General features: G+C 59.5%; 1 protein-coding gene across 1 annotated transcript; it reads right to left on the minus strand.

The window, feature by feature from the left end:
* Window positions 1-1,487: 1,487 nt before the first annotated feature.
* DBNDD1 (dysbindin domain containing 1) lies at window positions 1,488-14,897 on the minus strand. The gene is made up of 4 exons (XM_038368885.2): window positions 12,563-14,897; window positions 6,702-6,848; window positions 6,121-6,261; window positions 1,488-3,699 (listed from the first exon to the last, which is right to left on the minus strand). The coding sequence occupies exons 1-4, from the start codon at window positions 12,591-12,593 to the stop codon at window positions 3,536-3,538; spliced, it is 483 nt and encodes a 160-aa protein (XP_038224813.1). The 5' UTR covers window positions 12,594-14,897; the 3' UTR covers window positions 1,488-3,535.
* Window positions 14,898-17,219: the final 2,322 nt, after the last annotated feature.

The raw sequence follows: 17,219 nt of genomic DNA on the forward strand, positions 1-17,219 counted from the left end.
AGTCCCATTCAAGCCCACCTGTGTGACGAGTGATGTTTTTACTCCCAGCTGGTCCCCTAAGCAGGTCTAGGGGTTCAGCTCTGTGATCCATGATGAACGTGACTAAAGAACTGCCATGAGCTGATGCCAGCTCTGGGCTGAGCGACAGAGCAGTTGAACGCTGAAAGCCAGGCCTTCCTGAACATCACCCCCTTCCCCTTGGGCAGGAGCGCGGCCCAGCAGCTATGCTTTTCTGATTGTCCCCTTCGCATGCAAACCCCTGTCGACTTCAGGTGTGCACAGCTGGGTGTAGCGCCACTGGTGCTGAGCGAGGTGGGAGACCAAGGAAACTACTGGACACACCCGGCTGGGCAGGTGGGGATACATTTGTTTTTTTAACAGTACAGAAAGCTGCTACACGACCAATGAAAAGTACAGGACAAGGGCAGAATGGCTCAACAGCTGGAGGGTGCAGTGTGTATGTCCTAGAGCTGCCTCAAGACTTAGATTAAAACTACCCAAGTCCTTATTGTGTCATGCTAGCATCATGACCTGACTGCTTTTTTAGTCTGGTGACCGGGCAGCTCTGGGCTGGAGGTCTGGGGAGGAGTTTAACCAGCTCCAGCTTTGGGGGGAGATTGTTTTTAAGAAATCCCTCCCTTGCAAGCCCCCTGCACCCCTCAGAGTTGGAGCCTTCCTTTTCCAGGGGGCTGCTGGCACTTTTATAACAGGTGGGATGCTGGAATAGCAACAGCACAGATCTGAATGAAAGCTGCAAACCAGCCCAAACTACTACTTTGGGCTCGAAGCAGGGAATTTATTTTGGAAGCGGCTGCCAAAGCCCCTCATGGCTCATGTCAGCTGAAGCACTAGGTGTGCTCCAGCTGGCCTGGTTTACATGACAATCAGGAGCAGCTCCATTGTCAGGCCATGAAATTCAGGTGTAACCCAGAGAAAGGCCTGTTAGATCCCCCCCTCTCCGGGCTGCATCTGAATTTCAGTGCAGGAGCCCAGCTGGACTCAATAGGGCAGAAACGAGAGCTGTGGTTCCTCCAACCCCAAAGATCTGGCTCACTTTTCCAAATTTGGTAGAGGAGAGAGAGAGGGCATGGTCCAACGACTGGGGCATTATTTGTAAGGTCCTACCCAATTCTCAGCCACGAAAAAAAGCGTCACAGACGGTGAAATCTGTATAGTAGGGGGTAAAAGCACACAAAAGACCAGATTTCATGGAGGAGACCAGCGATTCTCAACTTGGAGGTCCTGACCCAAAAGGAAGTTGCGGGGGGGGGGGGGGGTTACAGTATTGCCACCCTTACTTCTACGTTGCCTTCAGCGCTGGGTGGCCGGAGACTGGCAGTTGTTGGTTGGACACCCAGCGCTGAAAGAGCTGCTGCTAGCAGGGAGCTGCCGAAGTAAGGGTGGCAATTCCAGACCAGGCCACCCTTACTTCTGGGCTGCTGCCCTCCCCGCCAGCAGCCACCGCTCTCCAGCAGCCCAGCTCTGAAGGCAGCGCTGCCACCAGCAGCAGTTCAGAACTAAAGGTAGCAGTACTGCAACCCCCCCCCCCAACACACACACACACACAACTCCTTTTTGTCAGGACCCCTACAATTACAACACTGAAATTTCAGATTTAAATTTCAGCTGAAATCATGAAATTGATTTTTTTTTTTTAAATCCTGACTGCAAAATTGACCAAAATGGACCATGAAGTTGGTAGGGCCCTAATTATTTCAAATCCATTGACAGACTGGTTCTCCCCTCGCCAACTGTTACTGTTCTCACTTCACAATGCTGCTGTTGTGCACTAAAGATGAGCTTTGCAGAGAGCTGTATGTGACTGGTTGTGCTGGCCACCTCTGTGTTGTCTCCTTTCCCTCTTGTGAACATAGCCTCCAAGCCAGGCTACGTTGCCAGCTGGCCACTAACTGCAGCCTGCAAGGTTCAAGGGGCCAGGGGTCCTAAGCAGAGCCACCAGTGCTGCTTCTCAGACGGGAAAGGACAACATAGCCCCGGCCAAGACACTACTGCGCACACAGAACCACGGGGACAGAAGGCAGCCACACGCCCAACGCTACAGTGAGGCAAGAGACGTTAGTTCAGCAGGAGAGTTTCTTCTCCACAATGGCAGAAAATGAGGATTCCCCAGTTTAACCAAAGGAGGGTGGAAGGAGGGGAAGACCTGCCCCCTCCCCATCCCTCCTTTGTAACTGTCTTTTAAGAAAGTTGCCGTGGCTACTGGGGCAGCCTTGGCATTATTTGGTGCTCTGAACAAGGGAGGAGATGAAGACTAGACGGCCCCGGGGGCTCGGCGGGATGGACAGCAGCAGTTGTGAGGGGAGCCTGCAAAGACGTTCTAGCACCGTCCGGCTCCCGCTGCATAACAGCTGGTCTTAGTGAGATTGGGTCGTAGGGGCATTCAACAGGCTAACTCCACCCCCAGGAGGAGGTAGGAAAAGTTTGGTAACGTGCCAGATTCCAGGTGGACAGCAGGGGCTAGGAGAGTGGCAACAATTCAAGTGGGGCTGAGGTTTCAAGGGGACAGGACATCCAGCTTAGCCCCCCTTGTTTTCTGGGCACAGCATGGGTCCCGTTCCTCTCCAGGTCCCCTCAACTCCGTTCTGCTCCTTAGCACGAAGCAGCTTGTGCCAGTGGTGAAAGGATCAGGTAAACACAGCCCCTTTTGCCTCGCCCCAGGGCCCCCTCCAGCAGGATCTGTGCAGTCGAGCTCATGTTCCCATGCTCCAGCTCGCTTCAGCCTAGTCTGGTTTGACCGCAGAAAGACGTCTGTCCAACTGCCCCCGACCCCATGGGTTCCTCGCAGCCACGTGAGTTAACACAAGCCAGTCCCACTGCAGAGTTCCTTGTGCAGGCTCACAATGGGACATGAGCACGGGCTGCTGTTCCCGGGTTGGCATCTCCAGCAGTGCTGCTCTTACACCGGAGCTAAAGCCTGTACAGGTGTAAAGCCACAGGGACAAGAATGTGCTTCTAGCAAGTAATGGCTAAATCCCACCTTGGCCGGCTGGGTTCTGCTCTGAGCTACAGCACTTCATTGGGGAAGAACCAGCATGGACGTTGCCTCCCTGCTGCCCTGGGGGAAGAACAGGGGCTTCCCCCCACCCCCAACTCTGCCTGCAGCTGGAGGGCTTTTCTCCAGAAAGACGCAATTCTCTCCAAACCTGCTTTTCCCTTCCGTGCAGCCGGGCTCTCTCCTGGCCCTAGGCCCTGCTCTTGCTGCTGCCGGCCTGGCCAGGTTTTGTATAGAATGAGCAAGAAAGGGTTAAAAAAGTGCTAAGACAGTGTGCTGATGATCTGTCTCCTCGCTGGAATTCCTTGCCCAGCATGGCCAGTGCCCTGGCCCAGCTGATCCACACGCTACGGCTGCACTAAGGGGGGAGCTTTGCGTTACATGGAGCCAGCAGGGTTTGCTCGTCTCTCTAGGCGTAGGGGTCTGTTAAGGTCACAAACTGTCTGGAATTGGGGGTAAGTGCAAGAGCGAACACTCCTGGCTCGGCACCTTGGCTCGGATCCCACCATGGCTCCCAGCCTCCTAGTCCTCCTGGGGCCTCTCCACTGCCAGGAAAGTGTCTACGATGCCTGCTTGCAGCTCCGAGTCACTGAGGTGTTTCTTCTCCCGCCCCTGCTCGCCTTTGGTCCTTGCCCAGGAGGGGGATCGCAGGTACCCTGCCCGAGGAAGGGGGGGTGGGTGCAGCCCTGCGAGGAGACAGACATGCTAAGTAGGCACCTCGCGCGCCCCTGCCAGCCCTTTCAATGTTACCGGGAGCTGCTGCTTGCTTGCTCCACCACAGCCGCTGAACAGATAGCAACAGCAACGCCCCCGCGCGCTCATCTCCCCCCGATCCTGAGGGACCAGTTCTAGGCAGCATTCAGGCCCCGAACCCCAGGATCACTGGGGAGCCTGCTAAGTACCTGCTGCAGCTAGTGGGCTGGGGCCCTACAGCCACAGGGATGTGGAGTGAGACCCTCAGCTCCTTCCACAGCCAGGAGCCCAAAGAACTAATCACCTTGGTTTACAACCAGCTGGGCCCCTAGCAGCCAAGAGGGCAGAGGCCTATATCTTATTGCCAGAGCCGTTCAGTGCCTTCCTCCGCTTGTTTTAGTTCCTTTGGGTCAGATTCCTGAGCAAGGTAATTTGCAGTCAAGTCAGGGGCAAGAGGGTTTGGGATTTGTGCTGGGCCTGATTTTCAGAAGTGGAGGTGCTCTGAATCGTGTCCCCAATTTCTGTGGTGTTCGGCCCCATTGTACAGGGGTCTGGCACATAGCCTCTTGCAAGCTATGCAAGAACTTCGGGGAAACTGAGGCATTGAAAGAGTCTGTGTCTTGCCTAAGGTTACACCAGAAACCTTCCAGTCCTGTGCCCTGCCCCACCTGCCTGGGTGAGTGATGGGGCAGATGCATTGGCTAGTTGCAGGTCCTGCTGTGGTAACTGCATGTGCAAATCACACCTGCCAGTTTGCATGTGCACTCATGGCCACAGACACGCTGTTCATCCTCCCCTTGCCTTCGCATGAAGGGACTCGGCGCAGATTCAGAGAGGATTTATTACCACATGTCTACGTGGGCAAACTGCAGGTAAACCCTGCACTAGCTCTTTGCGCCCATCTGGGGTGAGCACCTGGTCTGGCAGGTGCTGACTCATCTTCCTTTCGGGGCATGGTAGCATGAACTTGGTGGTGTTTGAAGTGCATTTTACACATGCCCCTGGTGCCCATGCCATGAGTTCGTGCCCACCCGCTGTGTCGCAGGAACCAAGCTACAGCAGGGAGCTACCTCCGGCTTCAGTCGTCTCCCTAGTGAGAGTGCAGGGGAGTTCTGCTAATTAATTCGGGTCATGTGTTCCCGCTGAAGATGCTAAAGGGGCTGATTTACATATTCATTAAATCTGTTTCATGAGGCTGCAGCTGCTGTTTCTGCATGCACCGAGACACCGACTGGCGGAGCAGGACCCTCAGGCGATTGGGGTGCTGGGGGTACAGAACAGGTGGGAGCCCCCCGGAATGCCCAGGGCTGCACGTGTTCTCAGACAGTGGATTCATGTTAGTGCCTGCGCAATAGAGCACTTCCTTCCCGGGCAAGTGGGGAAATGCAAAGTCCCTCACCCCAGAGTAACAGCCTCCCCTTTGCGCAGCAGCTGGGACTGACCAGCTCAGATCCCCTCTGCTCTGCCCTGCCCTCCACCCCAGCACTCAGACAAAGGGCTGCGGCTGAACTGAAGCCCAAGTGCCTCCCCCTTGTGCCCCAAACAGGGAAGCAGCCCTGCAGAGAGACTGTGTGGGACTGCACCCCACAGCTGGGCACCTCACCTGCTGCAGACAGAGCAGCAAGCTAGGGCATGGCAGGCCCCAATGTGCAACCTCTAATCCACTGGTGTAGGTGAGCATGTGCGCCCCTCACTGCCCCACGTTCACCGATCCCCTGACACACACACACCTGCCCAGGCACTTGCACCCAGAACTACTGCAGCCCCACGCCCTGGCCCATGTGCCCTTGGTTGCTGCAGGGGCTGGCCCAAGCCCTCTGACAGTTACATGATGGAAGGGAAGAGCCTCCCATGGAGCAGTGATGCCCCGTGGAGACGTCCCTGTCAAGCAGTATTGATTTGCTCAAGATGCATGGCAGAGCTGGTGCATTTAATGAGGCCCCCTGCTGCACTCTGTCACAGGCTAAGGCCCACACTGGGGTGGGGGCTCGAGGGCTGGGTGGGGTTTGTCTGCAAAGGCCTGGATCCAAACCCCCTCCTGGCAGCCCCGGGGCTCAGGCTGCGCTGGAGGAACAGACGAGGCTGGCCCTGCCTCTCTGCTCCTGGGCCTCGCTGCTGCCTTCACCAACGAGGCCAGTTGCACTGCAGGCAGCTCAGGGGGACGCACGGACCACAGGAAGGATGTGCTGATCCCGTGCTGCCTGTGGCTAGGGGAAGCAGCGAGGGGGCCACACCCTAGCTGGGGCAGGCCTGGGTCGTTAATAGTGTCCCGTATTGTGTTTAGACATTGAGCTCACCGGGTGCTGCCTCGACCCCCCAACCCAGCTGGGAGGGACAGGGACTCAAGTAAGTGGAGTTGTCCCAATGTGTGGGGGGCAGGCCAGGCTGCCCGCCCCCGGGCTGGGCACACTCACCAGCAGGGGACTCGCTGGCTACGTTCTCGTCGTCGGAGTCAGCGAAGACCTCGGCGAGCTCCTGGTCCGACATGTCCGTCAGCTCGGTCAGATCCAGCAGGTCGAAGTGCACCTCCAAGGAGGAAACGCTGCTCAGGGGCTCTGAGGAGCAGAGGTGACAGCTCAGGGATTTGGGGCCAGAGTAATGGCCCTGCTTCCCTCTCCTTCCCCATGGCAGATCCTGCGCTCTCACCATGTATCCACAACTGGGGGATCTCCCCCTGGAGTCGGCCCGGGGGAATGAGCCCCTAGAACCAAGACAACCTCTCCCTGGCTTGGAGACCTGGGCAGGAGGCAAGCCCAGGGCTAGGCTGGGCCCAGGGCTGGAAGGGATTCAGTCCTAGGGGACAGGCCCCTGGCTGTGCTGGGCCGGGCTGGGACCAGGGCAGAGGGAGGAAGGAGCCCCGGGGTAGGCTGGGCCCAGGGACAAAGGAGCCCCGGGGCAGGCTCCTGGCTGGGCTGAGCCCCGGGGCAGACCCTAGGGAAGGCCTGGCCAGCTGCACAGCTGTAAGCGGGGGGGCGGGATGCTGCCTTGTACTCACGTCTCCGTTCAGCAACCTGCAGCAGGCCCGAGCTGGGGATGGGGATCCCGCCTTGCTCCTCGGCAGGGGGGCTGGGAGGCTCCTCCACCGGCCCATGTGCCGGGATACCTGCAGCTCGCTCCAGCGTTTGGGCCTCTTTAACCCGTTCTATAATCACAAAGCGCTGCCAGTGTTAGATGCCCAGAGACCGAGCCCTGGGCTCTGCACCCTCCGCCCACCTCCCCAGTCGTGCAGGGACGAGGCCTTCTCTGCCCCCAAACAGCCCCCGCCAGCAGGCAGGCACTGTATGCCTTACTACCATGGCTGCTCCAGCACGCTCCCGCCTCTGGGACTTCCATCAGCAAGGTGGGGGATGGGGAGAGAGACCTCTGCACTGGCACCTCTAGTCCCCCTTCCCAGGAGAGCTGGGTGCCTGGCAGGGCGGGGGCCGGCGGGATGGAGCCGCTCCCCATTGGGACACAGGCTCCGATCCAGCCGGTGCCGCGAGTGGCCCGAAGCCAGGAGATGGCTTTGGTGGGTCTCCCAGCCTCAGTGAACGGGCCACGGAGGCCAAGCTGCCCAGTCCCCCCCAGGTGGGTGGTAGGCACACTCGCAGGGCTGCTGCCTGCAGCACTCCTGCTCTGGGGACACAGGGCTTTGCTCTAGTCCCTTCCTGCAGCCCTACGCCTGCTTGCTCAGGGGGGCACTTCCGCCCCGCCACAGACAGGCATCTCCCCTTGCTCTCAGCCTCTTCCCTGAATCACATGTGGCTACCAGCTGCCTCTGTCCCTCGGATGCTCTGCCACTGCCAGTTCCGGTGGCTCTGGGGCGCACATCTGGCGCAGTTTCCCAAACAGAGGAAAGCCATTTTGAAATGACAGGATGGGGCGGGTCAGGGAGGCTCTGGTCTCTGCCCTCATCTCCACACCAGAGAGAAGGGACCCACACATGGAGCAGTTTAGAGAGCGCAAGCCACTGGGGGAGACGAGGGAACAGCCCCGCAGGAGGGGAATGGGATGAAAGGGCAGTTCCAGACACTACACTGGTGAGAACCCTGCCCTGGCGGAGGAGGGGGCAGATGGACCTGTACTTGCAGGACGCCATGGGGCTGGGTGCCAGGACCAGCAGCTGTGTGCCCGTGGCCTGCAGTTCCACATGCCCTGCCCTGCACAGGGACCCTTTGTGTCAGTGAAAACAAAAGCCTGTTCTGGGGAGGCCTGGAAGCCTGAGATAACAGGCAGTTGGTCTTAGGGGGAGCAAGATCCAAGGGGTGACAGTACTGAGCCAGACCCTGCACTGACGGCTGGCCTGAGTGCTGGGGCTGGAGCTTTCCCAAGGCAAACTTGTGGGGCAGTGCTGCCTGGAAGCCCACAGCAAGGAGGCGCGACTTGGCCTGCCACCACCAGCTCATCTTCTCAGAGCAGGGATCCCTGAGCGAGATCAAAAGGCAGGCAGGCAGGCAGGCAGGGAGCCCGTCGGGCCAGCGGTATCCTCCTGGAGCCCAGGGAAAGGTGAATAGCAGCACGCTGGGGACTGCTCTTGTGAGGGGACAGGAGCCAGGCGGGGCATGGGCACATGGACGGGGGGCAGCATGCACAGGGACAGGGCCTGCACTGTGCTGGGCAAGCAAGGAAGTGGCTGTGGAGCAGTCACAGCTTTTCACGGTGCCTTGTGAATAGGGCTAGCAGGGGGCTCGAGCCTTTGTGCATCCTGGGGCTGGAGAGAGGGACCAGGAGGGAGCTGTTGTTTAGGAGTTTTAAGGGGTTTTTCCTCTGTCTGAGCTGGGCGCCCTGGGCACTGGAGCAGCGCACCAGGAAAAGCTAGGTAATCGGAGGGGAGGATTTGTAATCAGACGCTGTGTTTGTTAACTCCTGTTAGATTTCACTGCTGGAGAAACCCCTGGGAGAAAAGCTGTTGCTGTGAAAGATTCCACCCACCCCAGTGGGGCCTGGGGGACATTGACAGGCCACATCCCTGAGACCTCCAGCACGTGCCGGCAAACCCCAGGGGCACCAGAGACCTAGGTATCCTCGTGACAGCCGTGCTAGGGCCATTATCGGCGTCGGGCGCCAGCGTGCAGGGCATCCCTGAGGTCACAGTATTGTTAACAAGCAGGGCACACCCCAGGTCAGGCCTCGTCTGGACATCACACAGGCCCACAAGCCCGTTTTCACTGCAACGCAGGAGAGCAGCTCACTGAGCTGGCACTAGGTGACGCTGGGTTGGGGCCAGGAGCTGCAGCCATCTTTCTGGAGTGGACCCGAGACCCCAGCCCTCAGGGCTGGAACCACAGCACGTAGTAGCTGCTCGCTTGTCTGAGCAGCTGTTCTGCATGTCATTCTGCTCCAGGTGTAAAATGTCTTTACCAGGGTCAGGCAAGGAAAAGGAAGCTCAGGACTTTGGCTGCTCAGGATGGTGCCTGGCCATGCAGGTTTCAAAACACGCACTGGGGGTGGTTTGGCCTGAAGGGGAACGTGCTGGAGCCGAGCTAGCCAGCGAGCTTGATGCAAGGGAGCTCATTCATGCATGTGTTGCAGCCGGACGGCTGCACTAGAGCTGCCCATGCACCCAAAGGGCATGTGCTGAGCCACCCTGAACAGAGACCGTATGCATGCAAAGAGCTTGTGGACACCCCGGCTACATTCACTGTCACCAGACAAGGCCTGACTGCTCCCACTGTCTGTGTGCGGGACTCCGCTGATTAGATGGGTGGCCAGTAGCCCTCCGGGTGCAGGAAGCCTGTTCTTGCCCCAGGTCTCTGTTAGCTGCCACTCCACATGGGAGGCTGCATAGCTGCACTAGCTGAATATCTCTGAGAGGAGGCTTGCAGGTTCCTGCTGTAGGGATGGGGTCTCCCCCCACCCAGAGGAAAGATCCTGGGTCTCCCCTTTAGGAAACATCAGGCAAAGGGGGAGCCTTGAAAATCAATTCTGAACCAGCAGAGCAGGTGAAACAGGGTCATTGGGGCCCAAGCCAGGAGCAGACCAGTGGGAAGGCAGAGCTAGGCAGTCAGGCTCAGGGTGGGGCTGTGTCCCGTGACCCCATCTCTGCCCGTGTCCACGGGAACTCTACTGGCTGTCAGCATTTGGACGCTCCGGGGGCGGTGGGGCGACATCGCATAGGACAGGGAGATGGAGATGAGATTAGAAAGAAGGGCTCGTTGCTACAGTTCCTGAGATCAAGGCCCCACCCTGCTGTCCATCTCCTGCCCAGCTGGCCTCACAATGGGGGCTCATGGGCAAGGGGGGGCTCCACACTGATTTCCAATGGAAATATATTAGCTAGACCAATGGAGGGGAACTGAAATCCTTCCCACCCTGATTGAATCCAGCAGAGTGACCAGATGACCTCATTTTATAGGGCAGTCCTGATATTTGGGGCTTTTTCATATATATAGGCACCTATTACCCCCCACCCCATCCCGATTTTTCACACTTGCTGTCTGGTCACCCTAGAATCCAGGCAGGAGAGCGGGGGTGGGGGTGCTTTGCCACAGAGTGACCAGATGATTAACACTTCCCTTAGCAATGGGGCGGGGGGGGGAGACCCTTTGATTCAGCCTTATCTGGACAAGGGCTGTAGAAGCCTGTGTGGGTGGGGAGGGCAGCATGCTCCTGAGCTGCTGGTGACGAAGGGGCCCCGTGCATCTGGGGGATGGCTGGCACACATGGGCACAATGAGCTACATGCCCCAGTTCAGACCACCTGGGGCTGGGATTCGGCCCAGGAGACTTGGTGCATGGAAGGGGGATCCACCGCCCCTGGGGTGGAGTTCAGAGCATGTTCCCCTGCTGAGAAGGAGACACGTGCCCTGGAGAGCAGGAGCCTGCTGCACTAGCTGTAAGGTGCCCTAGGCAGGCGGGGTTCCGGAGTTCAGTACACCAGTGCCTGGACGCCTTGCCTGCTGCAGCTAACGTCCCCGAGCCTCATCAGCATGGGTTAGCCTGCGTTATAACCCCGGTACATTCAGCCACAAGAGATGAACACACCACTTCGGGAGCCATGCACTAGCATAATGGAACCTGTTTAACTGGCTCAGCTCCAGCCATAAAACTGTCTCCCAGATCCAGTCCCCTAATTTACCAGCAGAAATCCTGGCCCCGATGGCTCATTAAATGCATGCAGAGCTGCTCCGGCTTTGTTCTGTTCTCTCACACTGCAGGCACATGCCTCTCTCGGCAGAGAGACGTTCACAGCATGGGGACAGCCGAGCGCAGGCAAGTGCTGTCCAAACCTCCAGCATACACACAGCTGACCTGGCCTGCAGCCCCCTCCCTCTCCCAGTCTCACCCCACACCTTGGCCAATGCACCTTAGTCCGAACCTGCAGCACCTTGTGATGCTCCTGTCCTGCAGTCCTCATGCAGCATGGTTAGTGCCCCTCAATCCTAACCCACACCATCCCCCCCCCACAAGCCACTTCTGAGCAGAGAACAGCGCAGGCTTGTAATGTGGGTGAATATCAAACTGGGAACCAGACTGAGACCCCTTTTCCCTGCGCCACAATCAGGATTCAGCTCCCGTTTCCAGAGGCCAAAGACTGGTCCATCAACCCAGCAGGACCCCGAGTATAGCTCTAGAAAGGGGTTCTGTCCTCCACTCTCTTTCCATCGCTGCCCTTTCGTGGGTGCCCCCACAGCTGCACCCTGGGGGGGGGCGGCTGGGATCTGTGTTACTCCAACCTGTCTCCTTTGCTGACTCATGTTAAACTGCAGCGTGGGCTGACTCCACAGGGATGTTCCAGACAACCCCGGGTCATCCCCGCTGGAACCCTCCACATCTTGCCCTGTCTCCTCTAGGCCCCAGAGCTGCCCTGCTCCCCCTGCAGGCACCGCTGCTCCCTTATGGCTCAGGCCTGCCTTGTTCAGACACAGGGAAAGCCTGGGACATTCTGGGCCCTGAGACACAGGGCAACGCGGCACCGGAACGTGAAGGTAAATTACACAAACCAAGACACATACACAGTTTGTTGTGTGCAAACCACCCACCCCCAAGCACACAACCGCACACACACAGCCACGTGCAAGCCCCACAAGCATTCCATGCCCGTGTGCAGCCCACCCCCACCCACGCTACAGGCACCCACTGCACACACCCTCCTGCAACCCCCACACATCCCCCTGCACACACCCTCCTGCAACCCCCACACATCCCAGGACACCATGTAATCCCTGCACACCTGACCACACGCATGCAGACAACCACACACCGCCCCCCCCGCACCACTGGGCACCCCACGCACACACCCCCCAGACACCCCCGCATGCAAGCACACCTCCCCACCCCCCCTACACGCATTCCACCCCCAGCCCCGCGCCAGACAGCAGCACACGTACCCCCCCCCCGCTCAGCTCTGCCACGGGCCACTCCCACCTCTGGCTCCGCTGCCTGAGCCGGCGGCTCCGTCTGGGCCCCACGCAGCGCCGGCGAGAGGCTGAGCCAGCCCCGGGGGCCACCGGCAGCTCGGCCCCACGCCCCCCGGCCGGGCTTCGCTCGGGTAAGGCCAGCGGCCCGGGGCGGGTCCCTGCGGCGCTGCACGGGCTGGCTGCGGGGCCGGCACCGGCCCCGGCCGCTCACACGCCCTGGAGAGGCCGCGGCTCCTTCCCGTGCCTGGGGAGGCGCTTCCTGAGCGGAGCCGGCGGCGGCGGCGATGGGCGCGGGGCAGCCCGGCAGCGTGTCCCGGGCCTGCCACCGGCCCTGCGGGGGGAAGGAGGCGCCGGGGATGGGCGGGGGACGAGACCCCGGGCGGGGCGCGGTTCCCTGCGCTCGGACCAACTTTCTCTGGCGTGGGAGCCCCCCCGGACCGCACCCCGGGGAGCGGAGCGGCCCCTTCCGCCAGCCCCCGCCCAGCACCCGGGGAAGTGCCCCAAACGCCGCCACGTACCTGGGGTCCCCGCCCCACCGGGAGCCTCCATCCGGCCGGGCTGCGTCGGACCCGCCGCCGGGGAGCTAGGCGCCGCGTCAGGCCGAGCCGCAGCCTGCGGGTCCCCGCAGCACCGCCCCGGCGCCGGCACGCATGGCCGAGCTGCGGGATCAGCGCCCGCCGCCGAGCGCCCCGCTGCCCAGCCGGCGCCGCATCGCCGCGGAGCGGAGCGGGGCGGGGCGGGGCCCGCCGCGGGCGGGGGGTGCAGGCGCCGGCAGCAGCCGGGGCCGGGGGAGCGGCTGGGACAGGTGCCGCCCGGCGAGCTGGGCGCAGAGCTGCCGCCCTTCCCAGCCCCCAGACGCTGCGCAGCGATGTTGCAGCCCTGGGCCGGGCCGGGCTCCCCTCGCACGGAGCTGTCGGCTCTGTAGCATCTGAAAGACGGAGCGGACCGGGGGAGCTCCTGGAAGCCGCCTGCCCATCGGATGCGCTTCCCTCGGCGGGGCTGGCGCGACCCGACGTTGGCTCAGGCAAAGCTGCCGCTCAAGAAAACAGCCCCGGCCTTGAAGGTGGTGGAGACCCGGAGGTGATGGGGGAGAAGCGGGAGTCTCCGCTTTTCAGGGGATGAAGGACAGACGGGTGGGGTCCATGTGGACACGCCACCCCCAAACTGCCCTCCTTGCTCCAGCCTCCCGGGGGGGGGGCTGCACCCTGGCCTCTGGAACAGCCCCCTGCATCTTTTCTGCCTCCTCAGCCCCCCTGCCCCCGGTTTGGGGTGGCCAACTCTCCAATATTGTCCGGGAGCCCCCCCCCCGGAATTAAAGATTATGTCATGTGATGAAACCTCCAGGAATGCTGCTACCAACAACCTTACCCCACTTTCCCATCTCCCCCCACCTAGCTTTGGCCCCTTCCTTTCTGGAACCACAAACTGTTGAAGGTACCGTTTGCAGGACAGGACAGGGGTCCCCTCCCATGCTTTCTCACAGCCAGAAAGGGGCATCGCCTCCCCTAGAGAGGGCTGCGGCCCTCGCCAAGCCGAGCAGCTCACCACACTCCTCGTCATTGCTCAAAACAAAGAGTCTGGAGCCTCTGGTGCAGGAGGGGCAGCAAGTGACATGTAGCCCCCCATCCCCAGCAGGAACAGGCACACATGCCCTGGGCAAGGGTGGGCCCCCGTCACTGGGGGCAGAGCGCTGGAGGACAGGCAGGCGGGGAGCACTGTGGCCTGGGTGGAAGCTGGAAGGTGTGGAGGAAGAGGCTCGGTGGAACCTGCGGGGCTTGCTGGTCCGGCTTGAAGAGGAAAGGAACAGGACAGTGTGGCACAGGACCCAGAGGAAATGAAGATACTGCAGCCACAGACAGGCTTGGGAGCCAGCAGCAGCACCGTGGCAGGCAGGGTGCCACGGAAACACAGCAGCCCTCTGAGGAGAGGGAACTAGGGGCTGGCAGAGAGGAGTGCCCCGAGGGAAAGCTCAGGGATGCCAGGCTCAGGGAGGGAGCTCGGGCTGAGCTGTGTGTTGTTTCTGAGGCCTGGTCCACACCTCAAAATTAGATCGCCCCAGCCACATGGCTCAGGGCTGTGAACAAGAGTGTGCCCTGTGTGATGTAAGTAGGCCCACCTGACCCCCACAGAGGTGCAGCTGGGCCTACGGGAAGGATTCTTCTGTCAACCTGGCTGCTGCCTCTCAGAGAGGTAGATTAACTATATTGACAGAAAAACCCCTTCAGGCAACGTACAAAGCCCCGAGCTGCAGCGGCACAGCTGTAGTGGAGACATCAGCTGTGTTACCTGTGAAGCCAAGCCCCAGGCCTGAGGGGCACTAAGTCCCTGTCGTCTGGGGCCAGCACAGGAACCAAGGGGAAGCAGTTTGTACCTCCCCTGCTCTCGGGCTGTGGCCAGCCTTCAGGGGTCCTGGGAAAGCGACCTAATGGAACAGAGCACAACAGGCCAGACAGGGAAGCGGTTCATGTTCCACCAGTTTGATTCATCTTGCCCACAGCCAAAGTGTTTATACAGTCCTAACCAGGATGAGCAGTGGACTGGCAAATGAAAGCTAGCTGTGCTTTGGCCCCCATGCTATCTGATGGGCCAGATCTCCCAAGCCCCTGCCCTGTGATTCCCATTAATGCATGACATTCAAAGGCATCCCACTGTGTCCCCCAATTCGTCCCTCCCACACACACTGCCAAGAGCAGCACCTCCTGCTGGCTGCAGAGAAGTGACATCTCTGGAGTGCTGACAGGAACCAGATGCAGTGGGCTTCAGGGCAGCTCACTGGGTAGGAGTTTAGGCCACTTTTGTCAAAACCAGGTGCCTAAGCTTAAGTTATTATTAAACTGAAATAAATTCCAGTCACACACCAAAGTCAGGGTGGTCTGTTTCTCTGAGGGAATCACACTGGGGTCGGTGGCAGCTGTGGGGGTGGGGCTTGGTATCCTGCAGAACCCAGCCCCAGGATTTGAAAATTCTTGCTTTGGAGACCTTGCTGGGCAATTAGTGCAAATTGCAGCCATCTATTGGGGAGGTACCAGCTGCTATTTTTTCCAGCTCAATTCTTACGGAACATGGTGCCTGACTAATGAATTGCCCTGCATGTAGCTGCAACCTACTTAGTGACCCTCTTTGAGCAAACTCTGAACAACAGTAACAAATGCCCCAGCCTGGCCAGTGTGGAGATGCTGCTTGAGAAGAACATGCCTCCAGCCGAACTCCAGGAGCACTGAGCTCTTCCCTGCACAGGGTCAATTCGCAGCAGTGGCCAGAGCTCAGAATAGCCAGCAAGGCTGTCAGTGCTGTGGGCAGTGCAGGCAGACACGTGCTGCAGTGAGGTGGGCTGGGTCCTCTCATCTAGGCCAACATGCAAGAAAACCCTGCACATCTACCATAAGAACTTTGGATCAGGTTTTCAGTGTATAATGCACCCACAGGGCATTAGCTACCAGCGTGTCCCAAGAACACTGAGTCCCTGCCAGAGATACCTCCAATTCAGCCTCTCCTGGGAGAGAGCCTTGCAGAGTGATCTTGGGCCAAGTGAGTCCCAGTTCCCTCACTGCAAACACTCTTGGGAAGCCAGTCTCAGGGAGGCAGACCAGACCCCAAAATACAAAGGACTTTATACAGCAGAGGCAACACCATTAGTTGCATCTGGAAACTAGTTGGAAGCCCTGGTGTAGTGTGCTCCTGGTGTAGTGTGTGAAGCCCTGCTAGGCAAGAAGGCAGCTGCATCCTGCATCTGCTGAAGGTTATGAGTGGCCTTTGGATGTAGTGCAGGGGTGGGCAAACTATGGCCTGCCCGCCAGACGTTTTAAGCTAGCCCTCAAGCTCCCACTGGGGAGCAGGGTCTGGGGCTTGCCTCGCTCTATGCAGCTTCTGGAAGCCGCAGCATGGTCCCCTTCCGGCTCCTATGTGGCTCCAATGGCCCCCTCCAGCACTCCAATGGGAGCTGCAGGGGCAGTGCCTGCGGACGGACAGCATGCAGAACCGCCTGGCTGCGCCTCAGCATAGGAGCCAGAGAAGGGACATGCCACTGCTTCCAGGAGCCACTTGAGATAAGCGCCACCCAGAGCCTGTACCCCTGAGCCTCCCCATGCCCCTTACCCAGCCCTAATCCCCCTCCTGACCTCTGAATCCCTCGATCCCAGTCTGCAGCACCTTCCTGCACCCCAAACCCCTCAGCCCCATCCCACAGCCTGCACCCCTTCCCACACCCCAACCCCCTGCCCCAGCTCTGATCCCCCTCCCACCCTCCAAACCCCTCGGTCCCAGCCCAAAGCACCCTCCTACACCCTAAACTCCTCATCCCCAGCCCCACCCCAGAGCCCGCACCCCCACCATTTTACAAGCATTCATGGCCCACCATACAATTTCTATTCCCAGATGTGGCCCTCAGGCCAAAAAGTTTGCCCACCCTGGTGTAGTGCCATGCAGAGTGCATGCTGCACATTCCCTGCACTGTGACCAGGTTTCTTTGAATCAGGTGAACGTCCCATCAGAAAGGCACCTGTGCAGTGGCATGTCAGTTCTGGTAACTGTTCCTACCATGGCTTCCAGACCCACACTGCTCCCACACTGCACTATTAACTGCACACTTCCCCTAGAACCTACCTAGGCTGACCAGACAGTAAGTGTGAAAAATCAGGATGGGGTGGGGTGGGGAGAAATAGGAGCCTATATAAGAAAAAGACCCTAAAATTGGGACATCTGGTCACCCTAGACCTGAAAATCCAGCTGTTCCTTCCGCCTCTGACCTCCTCCCCTGCCTTCCCATACTGAAGGCACTGCTTGCAGAACATCCCTGACTGACAGTGCTGCTGCACAGCCGGGCCTGACTCCAGCTGGCTCTCCCATAGCCCTGGGGTGTCTGAGTAGATGCTCATTAGTCTTAATACTGCAGATTTGCTGCTTGGACACCCAGGGAGCAGATCTGGGAACTTGTTATAGGTGTTTCCTGCCCCGGCTATAGTGAAGCCCTAAGAGACTCAGTGACGCCCCAGTGCCAGGAGTTTGGAGGGCCTTCGGCCTGTTCCTAAGCCATACCCAGGAGGAGAGAGTCCCCTCAGATCTCAAATACCAGCATCTGTGGGTCTGTCTTGCTCAGTGGGGCAGCGGCGTGCAGCTGGCCGGAGCTAAGGAAGCCCTCACCCTCCTAAGCAGCTTGCCAAGCACGGTTAGACTCAG

This window comes from Dermochelys coriacea, chromosome 12 (genome assembly GCF_009764565.3).
Source record: "Dermochelys coriacea isolate rDerCor1 chromosome 12, rDerCor1.pri.v4, whole genome shotgun sequence".
Taxonomy (NCBI): Eukaryota; Metazoa; Chordata; order Testudines; family Dermochelyidae; genus Dermochelys; species Dermochelys coriacea.